This window comes from Eretmochelys imbricata, chromosome 2 (assembly GCF_965152235.1).
Source record: "Eretmochelys imbricata isolate rEreImb1 chromosome 2, rEreImb1.hap1, whole genome shotgun sequence".
NCBI lineage: Eukaryota > Metazoa > Chordata > Testudines > Cheloniidae > Eretmochelys > Eretmochelys imbricata.
This window is the reverse complement of record NC_135573.1, coordinates 17,173,053-17,192,686: the sequence shown is the minus strand read 5'-3', so window position 1 is coordinate 17,192,686 and position 19,634 is coordinate 17,173,053. Positions and strand designations below refer to the sequence as shown.

Below are 19,634 nucleotides of genomic sequence, written 5' to 3'. Positions count from 1 at the left end.
TATATTAGGTTTGAATTCAGTGTGAACATTTGTACTGAATTCCTAAAAAGGAATTCAGATAAATGGGTCTGTGGTCTGTAATGATTGATAGCACTAATTCTCTTGATGGTCCTTTATGACTATAACTGGAGTGCATATGCTTGTCTGTGATTAGGTACCTCTTCAGCATAACTTTCTTTTTGAGTAGTACATAGACAATAGAAACAAGATTTGGCCTTTAAGGTCCAAAAATGGGGAGGAAGCTTGTAGCTTCTTTAAGAAGTGCAAAAGAATGGTGATTCATGGGGAAGACAAGTGAGGAAGAAGACCTGTTGAGTGAATGTGTCAAGGTTGTTGATGTTGAATGTCAGCCTGCTCGCTTTGAATAATAAATCAATCGATTAGACATATAGAGAATTGGTCACACAAGAGGTATATGGGTGCTTAATCAAGAGCAAAGGTTTTTAAACTAGGGCAGTACTTTTGTAAAAACGGTGGAACATCTGTCTTTAAGCAGTGATGCTTGATGCTATTTGTAGCCCCTCATATCTTTTTATAATTGTCAGATTTTTTTTTTACCAACTAAATTTACCCCTTCCAACCCTACCCCCATTCTTGGGGCAGGGAAGAAATCCTCTCCGGACCAGCCTTGTATGTTTCATATCTGTCTTTATCAAATGGTTGCTTTGGTGTAAATTAAGAGATTCTGACTTGTGGATGACTTTAGAGTTGCAGAGGTAGCTCTTGTGCAGAAACAGAACCAGACTGCAAAGAAATCTGGAGATAGGAGCAGTGGGATATTCAGTACTAATGTACACAAAATAAATAGCAAGAACTAAAATTTGTACAGTATGTAACCAAGTGGTAAGGGTTGGGGAGAGAATGTAACCCAGCAGCTACACCTGTAATGTTAGTACATTTGAACAAGGAGCCAAGGTAAATATTCTGTCTTAACATTTTTTCATGTAATTATTTCTAATTGGAAAGGAATGGGATCAGACTATAAAGAATATAGGATATTAGCTGTGAACAGATGAGTTTGAAGATGGGTTTTTGCAAGCCTCTGAACAAGCTTACTAAAGATTGTACTCATCTTTCCCCGCCTCTGACATAGTGTTTTTTTATTTTTTTGTTTTTGTTTTTTAGGGAGACACTGGTGTCATCCTGACACCACCATTTCACACTCTCCCACCCTTTAAGTTGTATACTGGGGATGTGTCTTGATTCATCTTACTTTACATTTTGCATACTGTATTATTGTTCTTACATGCTTGTAGTATTCTTTACCAGCTTATTGGGAGACATTAAGGGGGGTGGGATAGCTTAGTGGTTTGAGCATTGGCCTGCTAAACCCAGTGTTGTGAGTTCAATCCTTGAGGGGCCCATTTAGGGCTCTGGGGTAAAAATTGGGGATTGGTCCTGCTTTGAGCAGGGGATTGGACTAGATGACCTCCTGAGGTCTCTTCCAACCCTGATATTCTATTCTATGGTAACTCAAGCTTTTTAAAAGAAAAGGAGTACTTGTGGCACCTTAGAGACTAACCAATTTATCTGAGCATAAGCTTTCGTGAGCTACAGCTCACTTCATCGGATGCAAGCTTTTTACTCTCTAAAGCTGAATCCTCCCTGCATTATTAGCTTGAGCTTCAGCAACACTCAGTCTCCAACCCGTCCTTCCTGATGGGCTACCTTGAGCTTAAAGCTCCAGTTTATTTCAAGCTAGAAACTTCTGGGTGCAGTGGGCTTAGGTGTAGCACTCAAAATGCCGCAAGATTAATGCAGTGGAAAAAAAACCCTCTGAGTTGGAAAATAAAACCACTGTAAATTAGCTTCTTTGTAGATGTCACACAGGATTCCTACTAACCAACTCTCAGCATTTCTAGTTGTTATGAAGTAGTATGTTGCTATGAAACCTCAGATTATGGCCATCCTTCAGTGCTCCACTACAGTCTCCTTCTCCTCTCAATGTTACAGCTTCATTCATACTGTCATACTCAGCTGTAAAACATTGACTTCAATCTCATAGTTATTCATGGGCAAATTCATTGCCACTAGACAGGTCTGTGGTCATCTATTGAAATTCACATTGTGCATTTGAGTACATGTAATTGTGAGAAATTGAATGTGCATTTTGACTGGTAATATGTTGGAGCATGGATAAATTTATTTAAATCAGTGATTTTAAATCAGTTTTTAATTATTTAAATCAAGTGAGAAACTTTGATTTAAATAATTGAGTTTAATCTTGTTTTGTGTTTGTACTTTTTAGTTATTTTCCTAAAGAGAGGTTCAGTCTCGTGTTCATTTGCAACCAAATATAGTCCTCACGCTAAATTTGGTACTACTCTTTGCTAACTAGGAGGATATACTGTCTATGCACACTTATGTAAGTAATTATATAGCGTGAACATTCAGATGCTTAATTTTTACATTTGTATTATGTTGAAAATGGTGAATGACTCCTTTATTTACTAGATAATTTTTTACTATGGACTTGTGTCAATCTGCATTTGCATGGGATTTGGAATTCAATTAAAAGTCCAAAAACAACAGTTTAATCTTTTTAGATAAAGAAATCTTCCTTAAATGTGCTGTATACATAAACATTTTTTCTTAACAAAACATGTTTTATATTTAAAACTTTGATTTATTAAGCAAAGGAAGTATTATCTGCAGTTAGTGAATTGATGGATTGTTTCTGGTCCCCATGGGCCAGATTTTTGAGGGTATTTAGGTGCCTGAAAATGCAGATAGATGCCTAATGGGATTTTCAAAATTTCTTAAGCAGGGTAAATACCTAACTCCCATTGAAATAAAATGAATTGACATTCAGTGGGAGCTAGACATTTAACCTGCTTAGGTGCCTTGTAGGATTTCCTAAAGCATCAATCACACATCTAAGATGTAAAATGCCGTTGAAAAACTGGTCCCAGGTCCTTCAGATTTTTAGAGTTAGTAGATCGCATCCTCTGCCACATGTTTTCATTCATAGACTGGAGTAAGAAAATAAACTTTCCTGCTTTTCAGTTCCAAGTTGGTTTCTTAACTTTGAACGAGCTAATCCAAATGAAGAGAAGATCCTTTCTGCACCTGCTGGCTAAACCATTGCCAAAAGTATTTAATGGAAGAGCTTTTCTGCACAAAAGAAATTGAAAGCCCTTAAATTTGGGGATAAAATTGCTCCATTGTAAAGACTGAAAACAATATAGATGCTTGCTTAATACAGTATATGATGTGATTATATTTATAAAGTTTGAATGGACCTCATAAGTTAGAGGTGGTTTCTTGATACTTCTTTAGTTATATAAAGAAATGTCCATAATTCATTCAGATTTTAGGATGACCTCATTGATGTAGCATATTTATGTTTACATTTTAATAGATTATAAATTTAGGCCTTAACAAACTTTAAATTTAGTTTTAAGCACCATTTTTAAAAAAAAATAATTTGGATAAAAATCTGATATTTGTGATTTAAATACAGAAAATCAGTTTATCCATCCTGGTTGGAGTGGGAAGTGTGTTCATTGTGGAGCTGAAGAATCTGAGCTGTGTGCTTGGGTGGCAAGGCATATGACTTGAGATTTGATGTAGATGGGAATGTTGTCTTAACTAGTGATTTTCTAGGTTTTTAGTGATTCAATTGATTGGAATACAATTAAGCAGTCTTAACTGTAAATTCACAATTTGTGTGGTGGAATGTTTATATTGCCTTTTGTGGTTAACTAGTTAGAATTCTCAACAATGATTGGCAGGCCCATTGTGTGTCACTGGAGTATGCAGGGTAATAAGCAAACATGAAGAAAACCAAGATAATGCATAAAATGTCAGTCATTTTATTTTTACAGGTGTAGCTGGCTATAGTATTAATTAGAATAATAATTACAGTAGTGATGTTTTTATAATGGGAAACAGTACTATAATGTTCTATTTAAATTGTGTAGTTGGAAAGAGACCACTCATTAGAATTCAGGTATATGTATTCATTATGTGAGAATTAGCAAGGTTTAATGTAGAACAAGCCCAACTTTAGAATACTCAAATTGTTCACTCATTGTTACAGAAGCATTCCAAAATCTTGGATTAGGTTTCTTCAATTATTTCTATTTTAGAATTTCATTCCTACTTCTCAAATCCGATGTGTCTGTTTCTGACATTCTGTAATGACTTTTATCTTCAGCCAAAGAATGTGCTGAAGATTTTTTTTTTTTTTTTAGTTTGTGTAAAGTGAAGTCTGATTTATTGACTTCAAGGTGGATTGAATGGAATGAAGGCGTTCTCTTCCTTGAGATTACAAAATAGTATTATATGCTATTGGGGATTTAAGTCTGTTTTCACTTGGGTATTCCAATCATTCCAAACTCGAAGTAAATTAGTGACTAAGGTTTTAAATCTTACATGGGACAGATTGTTCTCAAAGTCTTTTACAGACTGAGTCAAGACCTGTTGCACCAGATGCTGAAAACTTTAAATACAAACTCTTCCTTTCCCACACAATATTGTCTTTCCTTTGTTCTCCTTAATATTCTGTTTCTTGTTTATGGCAAAACTTTTCAGTCTTATATTGTGTTGAGTTTTAAAAAAAATATTATGGTAAGTTAATGACCAACTGAACAATGAGCTTACCAACTTTCTTTTAATATTACTAGCAGAAATTGTACAGAATGCATTGCTATCATAGATCTTTTAAGTTGCTTTTATGTTGTCAAAGTTGCCTTTATAGTTCAGTGCCACTCTTCCCCCCACCCCCAATGCCACAATTGGGAGTGTATATGGGGGAAATAGTTCCATGAAAGTGTTGAAACATCAGTAAATATGAGATTGTATACTTTTTAAAAAATGTTTATCCTTCTTAATATTTTAATTTATAACTGGTATTTCCATAATATCGTGTAAAACTAAGAATACAGAGTATTATATGTCTTGCTACAAAGATGCTAAATTTACTGGCAGAGTTACTTGAGAAGATTAGTGGTCATTTCTAAAAAATCTTTTTTGTATTTCAAAGGGTTGTTTGTAGGTACAATAGGGACACAATCAAGTCTACAACTAATAATAAATATCCATGCCAGTTAGCATGTAAGTTGTACACAGCTAAATTTGATTTGTATTTAAATGTCTGCAAAACTGAAATGGAAATAAAATATTTCAGTGGGTTTCTCCATAATTTGTGGTCCTAGGAATTCTACTGTTGCAGATTTTGGCCGAGAATGGTGGATAGTATTGCATCTACTATAAACAAGCACATATTGAGAAAAATGATTCTAACTATATTTCCCCACATTGTAAAAGAGAACTAATAGTTTGTAATTCTTTAAGAAGTAAGGGAAATCAAATACTCTGGAAAGACTAGAAGATAGACATTTCCTTGAAAGAGCCAGCAAGAATATTGGAGTGGAAAAACTTCCATTCACACTAATTTATTATGACTTTAAACTCCTATCGAACTCCAGTATGAACAAAGAGGAAATACCTGATACTGAGTGGGAACCAAGATTATATTTGCTTTGACTTTGCAATCACATTAGTCCATAAATAAATGAAAGCAGCATTCCCAGTAAAAAAGGAACTAAGTTTTTTTTTTTAATTTTTCCTAAGAAATATAGGTGACCACCATAATACAGTTTTCCTAAAGCCTTATATATTTTTAAATGTTTGTCATTTTGTGTTCTGTGTTGTATTGTTGAAACCCTCACTGTATCTTGCATAGCCAACATAAAGACTTACATACTTTTGTAACAGTGTTTAACAAAAAATAAAGAAGGAGAGGGTTGTAGGGAGAGAAGGCTGTGCAGCAGTCAGGATTCTGTGATGGTGAAGGAATCTGTTTATAAATGTCATGGGAAGCCTTTCAACTTCGTTCCATTGGATGATGAGGCAGGAACAGGAAGAGAAAGTCTGCTTGGACCTAGTTTTAAAGCCCATCCAAGCTCAAGAGTGAGTCATTTTCATACCTGACCCAAACCTGAAGCATTTAGGCAGGTTGCAAGGGTCTAGCCTCTGGCCTGGATTCTTTCCTTTTCCTGTCACCCCAGACTCCCTATTTGCATAAAGCCCATCTCCCTATTAAAGCCTCCTTCCCAATGCACATGCCTTCTTTACCCAAGGCCCAACACCCCGTTGTTTCCCCCGTTCCCTTGCCTTCCCATTCTGTCTCTCTGAACTTCTTCCTTACTGTCTTCCTCATTGTTCTTAACAACAGAAAGCAGCACTGTGGGGAGAACTGGAGCTCAGTTTCTCTGCACTCTTGCCTCAGCTACTCCAGTGCACAGGGAAGCCTAGACAGCCATGCCTTGATTCCCAAGGTAGTATGCAGCCACAGAAACTTTAAGGAGCAGTGGCAGTTGGGGCCAAAATTATTTATTAATGAGAATTCTTGAGTCCAGTCTTCTCTCATCACTGACTCATCAGACCAATAGAATGGTAGCATGTCAGTCAGCTTCAGAGGAAGGGTGGTGATTGGTTGTTATTTCTGAAGACCAGTTCCCCAATTATGAGTGTCCTGACCTGTTCCCCTCTATAGTCTAAGTGCAAAATTCAACTCAACCATAACTATGGAGCTGCGACTAGTGCTTCAATTGTCAGACGAGCTGTGAACCCATTTTTCATTTTGCATGTCATATTGATGTATACGCCGATCAGATTATAAATAAAAGCTATTCTTTAAAAGTTCCTTTCAAATAAAAATTGATTAGAGTTACTCAGTGGAAAAAATATATTAATACAAGTGTTTTGTTCAAAGTACTTATACATCTCACTTGTGTAGAGAATCTTCAGATTAATTATTCATGTAAAATTGTGCTTCAATATGAAGTATTTAATGGAGTAGTATTAAAACACCGCAGAACAAAACTTTCCTGATTGTGGATACTAGAAAAGGAATCTTCACATAGATTGTAATTTCTCCTTGAAATAGTTGACAAAGAAGGATTTAATCTGATTTACTTTAGTATTTTCTTGAAACATTCTTTTTTACCAATCTGCTATTACAAACCTTTTATTGATTTTTTGTTTGTTTGTTTAAACACTGTTGTTCAAGTTTTCCTCTTGGTTATGCAGTTACAGTGCAGGTTTCAACATACAGAATATAAAATGACAAAATAATTGAACATACAAGGCTCTAGGAGAACATTGACTACAGTGGTGGCTTACTTTTATTCAGGAGATTTTAAAATAATTTCATTGTAAGTATTCAAAGGGCACTTTGCTTTATATCTGTGTACACGAAAAATATTAAACAATTTTAGTAAAGTTGTACAGTGTTGAGTCCACAAGATAATAATGAAACAATCTGCAAAATACAAAATAACAAATTACAACTGCCCAACTAGGACTCTATCCAGAAAATTGTACCTTTTTAGTAGGTTATACAAGTACATATTCAAAATATGTCTTGGCAGATGGTGAACCTGATAGGCAGAGAAAATATTATGCCTATGAAGACTTTCATTTTGTCACATGGATATTGCAGCTCCTAATTAGCTGTTGATGATTGTCTAGTGTTCTACGTTAGGAAAGGGGCTGTGCAAATTGGAAGCAATTGAAACTTCTGTATCTAAAATTATCTATGCAATTTATAACTGATGAATGATATCTCAATTCATTTTTTTGCATTTTCAGTATTTGATTTAATTAATACCCTTATGTCTTTTCATTCCCTACTAAAAAGTCATGTATGCGTCAGATAGGTTTTTCATTTTGTAAGCTATTAGGTATAGTTTTAGGTTAAAAGCAAGCACCTGATAAAAGCATACTGAAGTTCAAAATAAAAATTTTGCAGTGAATATTTTATAAAAGTGTCTCTAAATTTTATTAACTTACCTGTTTGTTAAAACCTGTCATTGTTGTTTACAGAAATTACTTTGCAACTGGTTTTCGTATCAGTCGTTGATTAATCTTCATGTGCAGCATTATTTGATACTGATTTCTGTATCATGGGACGGACGGGTAAGACTCATGCTGATTATACATGCAAGTGTTCTGATTTTTCTTTTTTAAAAATATAAAGATCAATTGGTTTAATTTTTATGTTTCCCATGTGACTATGTGCAAGTTATAGTATCGAAAGACCAAGAGTGAACTGGCCTGAGATGACTGATAGCAATTAATGATACACTGAAAACTTCTTGGCCTGTCTGACAAGTGGCCTCTGGGTTTTCTTTTTTTGCCTTCTGGAAGGGATCAGTGATCACTTTAAGATCAGATACCTTGAGAATAATCAGGGATAGAAATTAATTGGATGCCTCAATTCCAGCTTTCAAATGGTGTAATCTCATTTCTAGGAGTTAATGAGAATATCTGCTGCTAAACTCTTGCTGAAATTGAAGGAAGCTGGTAATTGGAAAAACTAGATCTTAAAGCAAGGATAAGATCATAAAATTTAATAACTCCTCTTGGAGTTACAGCCAAAACTGTGGAAGAGTGAACGGTCTTGGTGGTCTTTGGCACGAACTGGTGGGAGCCCTACAAATGGACAAAGAGTATATTGGCTCTGTTCCACTGGCTTGTGTGAAAGTGTGGTGTAGTTATGGCATTACCCCCTCCATGTGTTCATTGTGTCTCTCAGCTGTAGATGCTCCTAGTCATGTGCACATTGAGATTCTGGCTGACCCCTCTGCGGGTGTCGTTAGGGGGCAGAGGGCTTTTTCACTTATTCCAGAATATGGGTAAAATGGTAACAGTGCCTTTGCTTAAGGTTGCCTCCATTAGAAGACCCTGTTTCCTGTGGCTTAAAACTTTTGAGTTCTTTAACTGTTTGGGTTCAAATTTTCTGAGCTGGGTGTCTGCCTAAAGCTGAAGGCTTTTGCAAGTTTCAACAAAACCAGGGTAAGCATTTCCCAGAATGAATTTTGAGGAAAAATGCATTGTTTTACCCATGTTAAATTCTCTTAGCAATTTCATTGAGAAGTGCCTCTATGCTTTGGATGAGGAACTCAAAATTTGGCAAGGGGGTCACCTTGTTTATTCCTTTCTGTGGAAAATATACCCAAATTTGTCCAAGTTATAAGCTGCTTTTATAAATCAGTTTGTACACGTTCAGTCGAAGTTTGTTAGAGACTGGCAGCTAAATTTTCAAAAGATTCTATCTGCACTGAGCATGCTGTGTCCCTATATGCGGACCGGACTGTACATGTATCATTCTCCAGAGTGACTGAAAATGCTTCATCCCCAGGCTGCAGGAGCTGAGCAGGACTTCCACTGCAGTTGTTCTTCACAGTACCTGCGGGCTGCTGTGGTATGTGGTAATGAAATGGACAGGAAGGAGACTAGTCTTTTGCTCACTGTACTCCTGCAGCTGGTGCCCAGCAGCATGGAGAAGGCTGTGCCTGACTGAATGTGAGGTTTTTGGTTTAAGTCAAGTTGATTTAGCACATCATAAGTGTTGCTTTCAAGTATGATCCTACCTTTGGATAAAATAAAAGTGATAAGGGAGTGACTGAAGCTGTGCCACCTTAAAAAATTATGCAATATTATACAGACATTTCCTGTGGAAGAAAAATTCATATGAAAAGGTAACTAGTGGCTTGCTGGGAGTATAGTAAATCATAAATAAACCACAAAGAATATTTTTGAAAGATGGAAAGCCATTTAAAATCCAAACTAGCCTCCAACTGTGATATCTGAAAGGCATGTCCCAATTAAAATTCTCCGTTAATGGAATATTACTTTATTTTGTGAGCCTGTTGCAAATGTTTTGTAGCTACTGCAATATTTTTCATAAAAAAAGGCAACACCTTCAAAAGATACAGTAAAGCAGTACCTGATTAAACTACTAATAAATCCTATTAAAACTAATTTGTACTGAGAAAATTTAGAAATATATATAGTGGAGATTGTCTTGCTGTCACCTTATGAGTGTCCTATGCTTTTGAAAATAAACATAACTCCAGAACATTAAATCTATAGACAGTACACTGTAGTACCAATAACTACTGCTTTCATAAAGATTAACACTTCAATATTTATCAATCTTTAAACACTTAGAAATGATCTAAATTTACAGTAAATGTTGACTATTTGATGTTCTGGAAACAGTCTGAGCCCTAACTGATTTCCCATACTCTTTTTACAGTCTTCCCATTTAAATCCACTTGAACATGTTCCACATGATAATTAAGAGTCTGCACTATTTGTTTAGAGCTAACCCCTGAAGAAGGAAAAACCTGATCTTTGCTCCCTGGACCTCAGATATGGCTGCCAAAGCCCACTTTGTAGAACACCAAATGCAAGGGAAAAAATTAGCTTGTGGTGTCATGAAGATGATGTACTGGTCTAGGACTCTCCCATTGACTTACCTTACGCTTTTTGTTCCGGTGGAGTACCGGAGTCGACAGGAGAGCGATCTTAATGCCTAGGGGTGCTTGCTTTTGCAATGCTAGCCCTATTTTGCCAAGTTCATGTATTGGACAGGGAACCTGCAAGCAGGCATCTGCTTTGTAACAGGATAGGGCCTGACCTTAGATTGGGCCTTAGGCCTTGCACTAGGCCCTTATATCAGGCCTCAGGTCTCACAAGGCAAATTAAGACTCTATCAGGTGATGTGTATATATATAAATATTATATTTGTCTGGAACATTGGGTATTTCCATACATTATGCATATGTAAATAATTATATGTGCCTAACTTTAGCAATCTGGAACGAAGTATTTAAAGCCTCACAACACCCTTATGAGAGAGCATATCTCCAGTTCCCTGGATAGGGAAATGAGGTACAGAGAGGCTGTTGCTTGTCAGGGATGCACAGTAAGTCTTGCTGGAAATAAAACCCAGAACTCCTGATCACAAATCCCATGCGATAAACGGTAGACTGTGCTCCCTTATTTGAAATGAGTAGTACCAAAGGTTTAACTTTCATTTTCAAAGCATTTTACAAAAATTAAACAATCCTTTGAACAACACAAAATTTCCATACCAGATTATGGCCAAACTCTGTGAAACATTGCATTTTTTAATGTAGTGTTGCAATTTAGATTTTCTTTTTTCTGTGTATTGAGCGTAATATTAAAGTATATTGAGTAGAGAATGCCTTTTCTGGGTTTTAGCCATACTTACTTATAATTAGGAAACAAAGACTATGTTCAGTGACAGTTAAGGCTGCATTAAGACACACGTAGGCACTCAAAACCTCAAAAGCAGGGAAATAAGATAAGGGGTAAAACTCCTGTTTCTTTCCATCTTCTTATTATTTACAATGTTGTTAGTATCTAGAACTTTATATGGCTTTCACTTCTGTGTCCAACAGATACCAAAAAGCAATACATACCCAACTTCATCAAATTTGCACTCTAAAGTGAAACCTCAACGGTAACATCAGCAGTGTGAAAGCAAAATAAGTTCCAAAAGCATGTGACAAATGTGTCAAACTGTTGATGCAAGAGGCTGGGGTCACTGAGTTTTGCATGACAGAGTGAACTGAATAAAGTTGGGTTATGTATTGCTGTCTGATATGGGTTGGAGATGAAAGTGAATGCCTTTTGGAGGAAGTTTTAAAAGTATTGTAATCCAATGTAAAGATGGTAAGGAATACTGGAAACTTTTGTTAACTTGAAAGTATAAAAGTATGAACATACAAGGGTTTGAGTGGGTAGGATGGGTTTTGGTGCAACCTGAACTGTCACTAACCTTAATTCTTGTTTGTTAATTTCTCACACAGTAGCAACTTGGGGGCCCAGCTGAGGGTTAAAGCCACTTTGTGGTAGGTGCTGTGTAGAAACTTAGTAAAAAGTCTGCTGTCCAAAGAGAACTGATAGTCTATGGCTGTAAGCAAAATTGGGGCTTGAATTTGACAATGCAGCTGGTGACTGAAACAGGCGAATGGGAGTAAAGAGAAGGGTGGGAATACGAGCTAAGAATGAAAACAGAATTTTATGCATAGTAAGCAATAGTATTATGATATATATTTAATTATTGACCCAGTCATATTCTCACTCACGTCATGTTTTGCTACTGACTTCGCTGGGGGTAGGTCTGGGTGCTGTGTGTGCATTGGCATGTCCTGCAATACCTTGGTTGCAGCTTAGAAAGAACTACTGAAGACAGATGATACAGCAGCCTTAACCCTGCCCTCTTGGGATTGCCAGTCGTCAGTCACCCTCTCTGATGATCCCTCTGTACATACCCCTTTACCAAACTACACTCTCCCAATATCCATTACTGTATATCAGACATCCATAACTACTAGTGGCTGAGGATAGGGAAAGGAATCTGGTAAACAGGTTGTGCAAAAAGGGGACAGAGTTAAGGTTGCAGTGTATGTTCTGTGATGTACAGTTGTTGTAATGGTAAAGATGTGTGGCTTAACTTTTAATTTTACTTTTGTGGATTTGTAGTCACCCTAACTGATTGTTTTTTTGCTTATTAATATAAGACATGCTAGTCCTGCAGTGCTTACAGTCCGTGTATAAAGTTTGTCTCATGAGATTCCCAACAAAATAATTGAACCTTAATATTTAAAATCTAGGTAGATTTTTGTCACTAGTTCTTGAAGAGGAAGTTTTATGAGCACATATAGTGAAAGATTACTTTGTGTGAAAACAAGACCCAGTTTTTTTTTGCCATGAAAGCTAATGGAGAAAGAAGCATGGTGACAGAAACTTTTTGTTGTGAACCTCTGCTGGGGAAAATTTTAAAGTGAGAATTCCTCGATAGGGGAAAAAATTTGAATCTCCTCAGGCCATGTCTATACTACTAGCTTATAGCAGCACAGCAGCACTGATGCAGTTGCGTTGCTGTAAAATGGCTCATGTAGCTGCTATATGCTCACAGGAGAGAGCTCTCCCATCGACATAATAAAACCATCTACACGAGTGGTGGTAGCTATGTAAGTGGGAGAAGCTATCCTGCCAACATAGTGCTGTGCACGCTACCACTTATGCTGGCAAAATTTATGTTGCTTCAGGGGCATGTGTGTTTTTTTTCACATCCCTGAGCAGCGTAAGTATTGCCAACGTAAGTGGTAGTGTAGACATGGCCTAAGCCAGTTAGCACTTTTTACCAGCATTATAGACTGAGTTACTGAAGTTTTCAAATCATGGTTTAAAGACTTCAAGTTACGTAGAATTCACCGTTGACACTAGTTTAAACATGCAAGTGACCGTGCCCCATGCTGCAGAGGAAGGCAAAAAACTCCCAGGGTCTCTGCCAATCTGACCTGAAGGAGAATTCCTTCCCAACCCCAAATATGGTGATCAGTTAGATCCTGAGCATGTGGGCAAGACCTGCCCAACAGATTCCTGGGAAAGAATTCTCTGTAATAACTCAGAGCCCTCCCCATCTAACTATTCTGTCTGAATAATTTAGCTATGTAGTGAATGTGTGTATGTTGGCACAGGTGCTTTTAGGCCCTGATCCAGCGAACCGTTTAAGCACATGCTGATTGAGTGCTTTGCTGGACTGGGGCTTGAGTGAGGGTGGGATGTGCAAGTCCTTATTAGTTTAGACTGCACAGTTTACTCTTTATTAAATTAAAAATCTGTCTTGTCCATTTGACATTTTTAAAAAACAGTTTAAATAATGTCTTCATTTATCTGTAGAAGAAAAAGCATTCTTAAAACATTATTAATTCCAAAACTAGTTAAGGTTGCTGTATAACAGCATAGTTTACCCATCACTTTACAAAACCCACGCACTTGAAAGTAAAAATTGTAGGTAGACCTCAAATCTTGCATTATGTATGAAAACACATTCAAATCAAGAGTAAAGAACTTCATATTTCATCCCAGCATAAATAGTGATTAAAAAAATCAGTTCTCAAAATGTAATTGTAAATCAGACTAAAAATGTATTCCTGTACATTGTCATATATTGAACAGCCTCAAATGTAAGTTAATTCATATATTTTCCCTCAGAAATTAATACTTTTCCTCCTAAAACACTATTAAAATTTCACCTTACTGATGTCAGCTTGTTCTTTGAAGGTACAGTAATTGTTAATGCTAACAGGCAGTCGTTGTCACACAAATTAATAGGCAGCAGGTTTAATACAAACAAGACGGAGTATCTTTTTTTTATCCACAGAACATACAGTTAACTTGTGGAACTCATTGCCATGGGGTATTGTGATGACCAAAAGTATAATTAGATACAATTTAGATAAGAACTAGATAAGTTCAAGGAGGATAGGTCCAGCAATGGCTACTAGCCAAGATGGTCAGGGATACAACGCCATGATCAGGGACTTCCTCTGACTGCTAGTAGCTGGGGAGGGGAGGAGGAGTGGATCACTCAAACTGCCCTGTTCTGTACACTCCCACTGAAGCGTCAGTACTGGCCAGTGTTGGAGACAGGCTACTGGGCTAGATGGACCATTGGTGTGACCAGTATGGTAGTTCTTATGTAAATCATCACCTTCTACTCATCTGTTAGTTATGAAAAAATGGTTCCTTTGTATCTTCAGCCATGTAGTAACTGTGTCAAAGTTTGTATACAATTAGAAAATGTTTGCATGGATATTGTGTGAAACTTGAAAGTAAAAGTTTAAGCCAAGATCTTCAAAAGTGACTAGTGGTTTGTGTCTCAATTTTTTGGGTGCTCCAGGTGAGACATACTAAGGTCTAAATTCATCAACTCACTTATGTCCCTCTTTTTCCTTGATTACATCACTAACTTAAAGCATAAACTACTCAGATGCTTAAAGTTAGGCATACGTTTAAGTATCTTGCTGAACTGGGATCTTAATTTGTCTCAAGCTAGGTGCCAAAATCCTTAGTTATTTCTGAAAATCTTGATTATAGCGTTTATTTTTAATGTCAAGCAGAGATGGATCTAGCCTCTTATTTGTGGCTATGTAAAATTAGGTTTTCCTCCTCCTGATTTTCGAAAGTATAAGGTGTATGGGGAGAGCAAGCTGCCCGTATGTGGGGAAGATTACTATGTGAAAAATGAGTAAATGTTTGTTGCTGAGACTGCACTTAAGCATTTCCGTGCTACAGATACACTTCTGGTTTTCTGACAGTTATACCTAGATTTTTTTTATCACACATACCCAAAACAATGTTCCAATATGCAAAATAGATTGGAAGTTAATAAGTTTCATAACACAGGTAAATCTTTGAAATGTTTACAGTTTCCAGAGAAACGTTTAGATTTACCCAGGTTATAAAACACAGGTAAGATCGTGGATAAGATCCTGTCTACTCTGTATGTGTTTGTAACAAGGAATAACCATGCTTTCTTGTATGGCTGTATCTCAAGTGCAAGTCTGGTCTAAGGCCCCTTGTACACCCGAACAGTTTTACCAGGTTTTTAACTTGTTGGTGGCATTAGTTGCTTCCAGATGTGGTGTTTTTGTGTTATATTTGTTGAACAGTAACTCTGGATGTTAATGTTTCCCATCCAGTAGTCTAGGCTCTCACAAAGCTGTCCTGTAATCAGGTCAGATCTGTTTAGAGGATGCTATCTGCACAACATCTCATGTCTGTATCACCAGACTGAGTGGTCCTCTCTCCTCCTAGTTCTGTGTCCCATGCATGGATACGTTGCCTCACATGTTTTTCATATTGCTTTGTATGTATGCTGGGGACCTTTGATTTCCTGACTTTCCCAGAATGCACTGGTAAAAACAGTGAAGTCAATGTTGGTGGTGGATGTGGATACATAAGTTTGACACTTGGTTTTGATGTGGAAAAAGCTGCTGGATGGATGTAGCTCAACCATATTTATTGCAACTGTGTCAGATAAATGTGTAACCTGGCTAGTTTAATAATTGTAGTGTAGAGATAGCCTTAGTTAAAGAAGGGGTATGTGTGATATGGCACATGATTGTGGGCTGGGAGCATATCACAGGGTAGAAAATTAAAGCTGCTTGGAACGTCAGCCTATTAGGGATTTAGGAGCAAGCATTCTGAGTCTTGTGAAACTGCAGAGTGGAACATTACACTTTCATTAGGTGTAATTGCCCAAAAATGTTATATTACACTCAGCGTAATAGTAGGCATCCTTCAGTCTTGAGAGACCATGGTACTTGAGAGAGTATTACACTCTCTCAGAACTAAATATAATCCGATTTTCCTGACATGAGTTATGAAAAAGCCATCTTAAAGTTGTGGCCCCTGTCATTACTATTTATAGTGTGATAGTTCTTTCTATATTAAGTGGACAAGTGTAAGAAAAACATATAACTTTTTTTTATTGAAGTTAAGGAGTCTATGATGAAAAATCTAATTTTGGACCAATCAACCTTGGCAGTGTACATCTTGAAGCAATATTGTGTATCCTACTCCAGTTTGGTTATTGCTTGCCTAGCTTACTTTAATAAAGCAAGGTCAGAAACACAATAACTTCTGTCAACAACTTGTCTTTGTGAAATGATAACTTTCTGAATTTCTTAATTGTGGTTTGTGACAGGGAGGCATTTGGGACTGATATAAATAAGATGATAAAATATGTATGTTGTATCTTTGTATTAATCCCATATCTTTATCCCAGAGATGATGATCATGAGTTTTATGGCAGCTGACAAACACATTGGCAGGTACTACCTGCATTTTTAAAAGCTCAGAAGATACACCTTTAGAAAGCTTTTACTGTTTTACTTAGACTTTCACTAGACAACTTTACTTCACAAGGGTAGCACTATGTATGTGCTGATAAGTTACTTTTATTTTTTTGATTGAAAAACATAAGAATGGCCCTACTGGGTCAGACCAAAGGTCCATCTAGCCCTGTATCCTGTCTTCTAACAGTGGCCAGTGCTAGGTGCTTCACAGGGAATGAACAGAACAGGTAATCATCAAGTGATCCATCCCCTCTTGCTCATTCCCAGCTTCTGGCAAACAGAGGCTAGGGACGCCATTCCTGCCCATCCTGGCTAATAGCCACTGATGGACCTATCCTCCATGAATTTATCTAGTTCTTTTTTTTGAACCCTGTTATGGTCTTGGCTTTCACAACATCCTCTGGCAAGGAGTTCCACAGGTTGACTGTGTGTTGTGTGAAGAAATACTTCCTTTCATTTGTTTTAAACCTGCTGCCTATTAATTTCATTTGGTGACCCCCTAGTTCTTGTGTTATGAGAAGTAGGAAACAACACTTTTTCTCTACACCTCATGATTTATAGACCTCAATCATATTCCTCCTTTGCCATCTCTTTTCCAAGCTGAAAAGTCCCAGTCTTATTAATCTCTCCTCATACGGAAGCTGTTCCATACCCCTAATAATTTTTGTTGCCCTTTTCTGAACCTTTTCCAATTCCAATATATCTTTTTTGAGATGGGGTGACCGCGTCTGCACACAGTATTCAAGATGTGGGCGTACCATAGATTTATATAGAGGCAACATGTTATTTTCTGTCCTATTATCTATCCCTTTCTTAATTATTCCCAGCATTTTGTTTGTTCCCAACATTATTCCCAACTTAAAAGATTTTCAGTATTGACCATTTTTCTTTGCTACAAATTCTTCACTTTTATGTTTGACTTAAACCTACATCATTATTCATTTTAAAACTTTATCAGATGACAGCATGATGGCAGAAATTGTCTATTCTAGAATTCTGATGGGAAGTAAGATGCAATTTATACATGCCCAACTTTGAGCAATATCTGTCAGAAAGGCAGACTGTGACAGTGACGGGGAATATAGAGATTTCAAGAATGGATGTTGATTTCCCGCAAGCCAAATTCAAATACAGACTTCCCCCGCGTATGATGATAAATTGAATCAGGGTGATTGAAATTAGGATAAAAATGTTTGGGTTTTTTTGGAGATTTGTGTTTTCCTAGGTGCTGGAATACTATGAATATGATAGCAGTATAAATAACTAGATTTTCCCTCCTGCAACAGCTGAAAATTTCTCTTGGGTTAATTGCAGATATACTTACCTGGGGAAAAAAAAAATCTCAATGTAGTTGATCTTTGCAGACATTTGAGAGTTTGGTGAATAATAATGTTTTAGATTCTTTATCAATCATTTTTATATACAGAATAATTTTTGCTATTGACTGAATCAAAAAACGTGTCCACCTAATGTTTGAAACAACCATTTAAAAATTTCGTATTTAACAGCTTAAGAAGGTGGGGAGCGAGAGCAGGATTGAATGCCAGAGGAATTGTGGTTTTGAAGAGCAAAACAAAAGTGTGGCCAGAAAGCCAGGAAACCCAAGAACTTGAAAGATTGGGTAATGAATGTCTGTAATGAAGTGTGTTTTTGTGGAGACGCTGTGAAGTCACAAATGGAAGGCGTTAGTCAGAAGTTTGGAACTGAGAGCATACGGCATAGGGGTATTAAACATTGAATAGATCAAGACTTGCAAAGTAATGAAATTGTACCCAGCAGTACCACATAATTGTCAAACTCTATAAATTCACAAGGTGGCACCATAAAATAATTAGAGCTCTGCTTTATTTTCTTTCTCCGTTTAAAAAGTGTCACTAAAACCTATGAAGTAGTGGAATACAATCTAATTAAGGAAACCTTTCTTCAGTCAACAAGATATCTTTAAAATCTCCAAACTAGTAAGACCTCATTTTCTCAATAAATTCCATTTTTGTGGGACCCACACTTCATCTCAGATCCCTAGTTGTGAGGGTTTTGATTCTTGAGGGCAGAAGATGTGTGGTGAACAAGCCATGCCCTACTGGCCATTACATGCCCTACTGTGCAGAGTATAAATACTGCCTTTCAAATGTTCTAGTGAGTTCCTTCTTGACTGTGGTCAGTGAGTAGCCTGCCTCATTGGCCATAGCTCCAGCTTTTCTTTAGACCCTAACAGTTCCTCATTGGGTATCTTCCAGTCAGGTGTGGTATGATTGTTGAAATCTTTCACTTGAGTGCTTTGATAGATTCCCATGGTGCATGCCTTGGCGTTCAGATGCCACTGGTTGTTGGTGCCTGGCAGCTCTTCCATGGTCAGTCACGTTCATTCTTTAAGCTAGTACCTTGGAGCTTTGATGATTGCATTCCCCGGGCCTCTTGAATCAGCCAGTTGGAACTTCAGGAAGTGTTTAAGACGCTTTAGGCTCCCCCATTCCCTACATGATTCCAGCCACTTGAGTTTAGGTATGGTGAGTCTTTTTGCTATGGGCTGCTATTTGAATTCAGATGATCTGGAGCACTTGGACATCAGATACTTCTACTGAGGAACAAGAAGACAATAACTCCCCAAGGAAGGTGCTGTCTTTCCAGGTTCTTTACAGATGCTGTCAAAGGCAATTGATTTTTGAGCTTAAATCAGTTCAGAAATCTGAAAAGCTCTAAATTGAAGGTATCTCATCACTGAACCTTTGTTCAGTTAGGTTGCTGTGACTTTGTGCCTATTTTTTTACTAGTCAGTAGAGGAAATCATGGTAGAGCCTTCACACAGCTGTCCTAGTCTCAAAGGCAGTTGAGGAAAAAGTGCAGCTTATCCCCCCATGTCCATGTGAGAGCGTAGTGGTGAAGGCAACCGCAGGTAGAAGACTGGCCACACCTGTGGTACGGTACCCCATGATTGTGAACTGCAGAATGGGGTTCATCAGGACATACTATTTACCAGCCTGTTGCTGCAACTGTGTAACATGAATTACCAGTTCTTTCTGACCAATGTCCAGATGAAGTCATGGAAGAAGGCTTCTACCTAGATCAGTTTGCTTCTCCAAAGAAAGGTCAGGAACTTAGGAAGGAATTCTGTGAGGACACACATCTGGCCTGGAATCAGGTTCAAACAGGATTTGAAGC

At 37.3% G+C, this 19,634-nt stretch overlaps 1 protein-coding gene across 6 annotated transcripts in view; it reads left to right on the top strand.

Annotated features, from left to right (window-relative positions):
• The window catches only part of EFR3A (EFR3 homolog A), a 185,572-nt gene that overhangs the window by 13,387 nt on the left and 152,551 nt on the right, over nucleotides 1-19,634 (top strand). Inside the window, exons 3-4 of one of the 6 annotated variants that reach the window (XM_077809786.1) lie at nucleotides 2,249-2,365; nucleotides 7,834-7,926. The exons of 2 other annotated variants lie outside the window; for them this stretch is intronic. In XM_077809786.1, the coding sequence (XP_077665912.1) occupies nucleotides 7,914-7,926 (13 nt within the window). In that variant the 5' untranslated portion in view covers nucleotides 2,249-2,365; nucleotides 7,834-7,913. Of the gene's footprint in view, nucleotides 1-2,248; nucleotides 2,366-7,833; nucleotides 7,927-11,414; nucleotides 11,497-19,634 lie in introns of those variants that run through there. 3 more of the 6 variants (XM_077809785.1, XM_077809784.1, XM_077809783.1) reach the window with 3 other exon arrangements.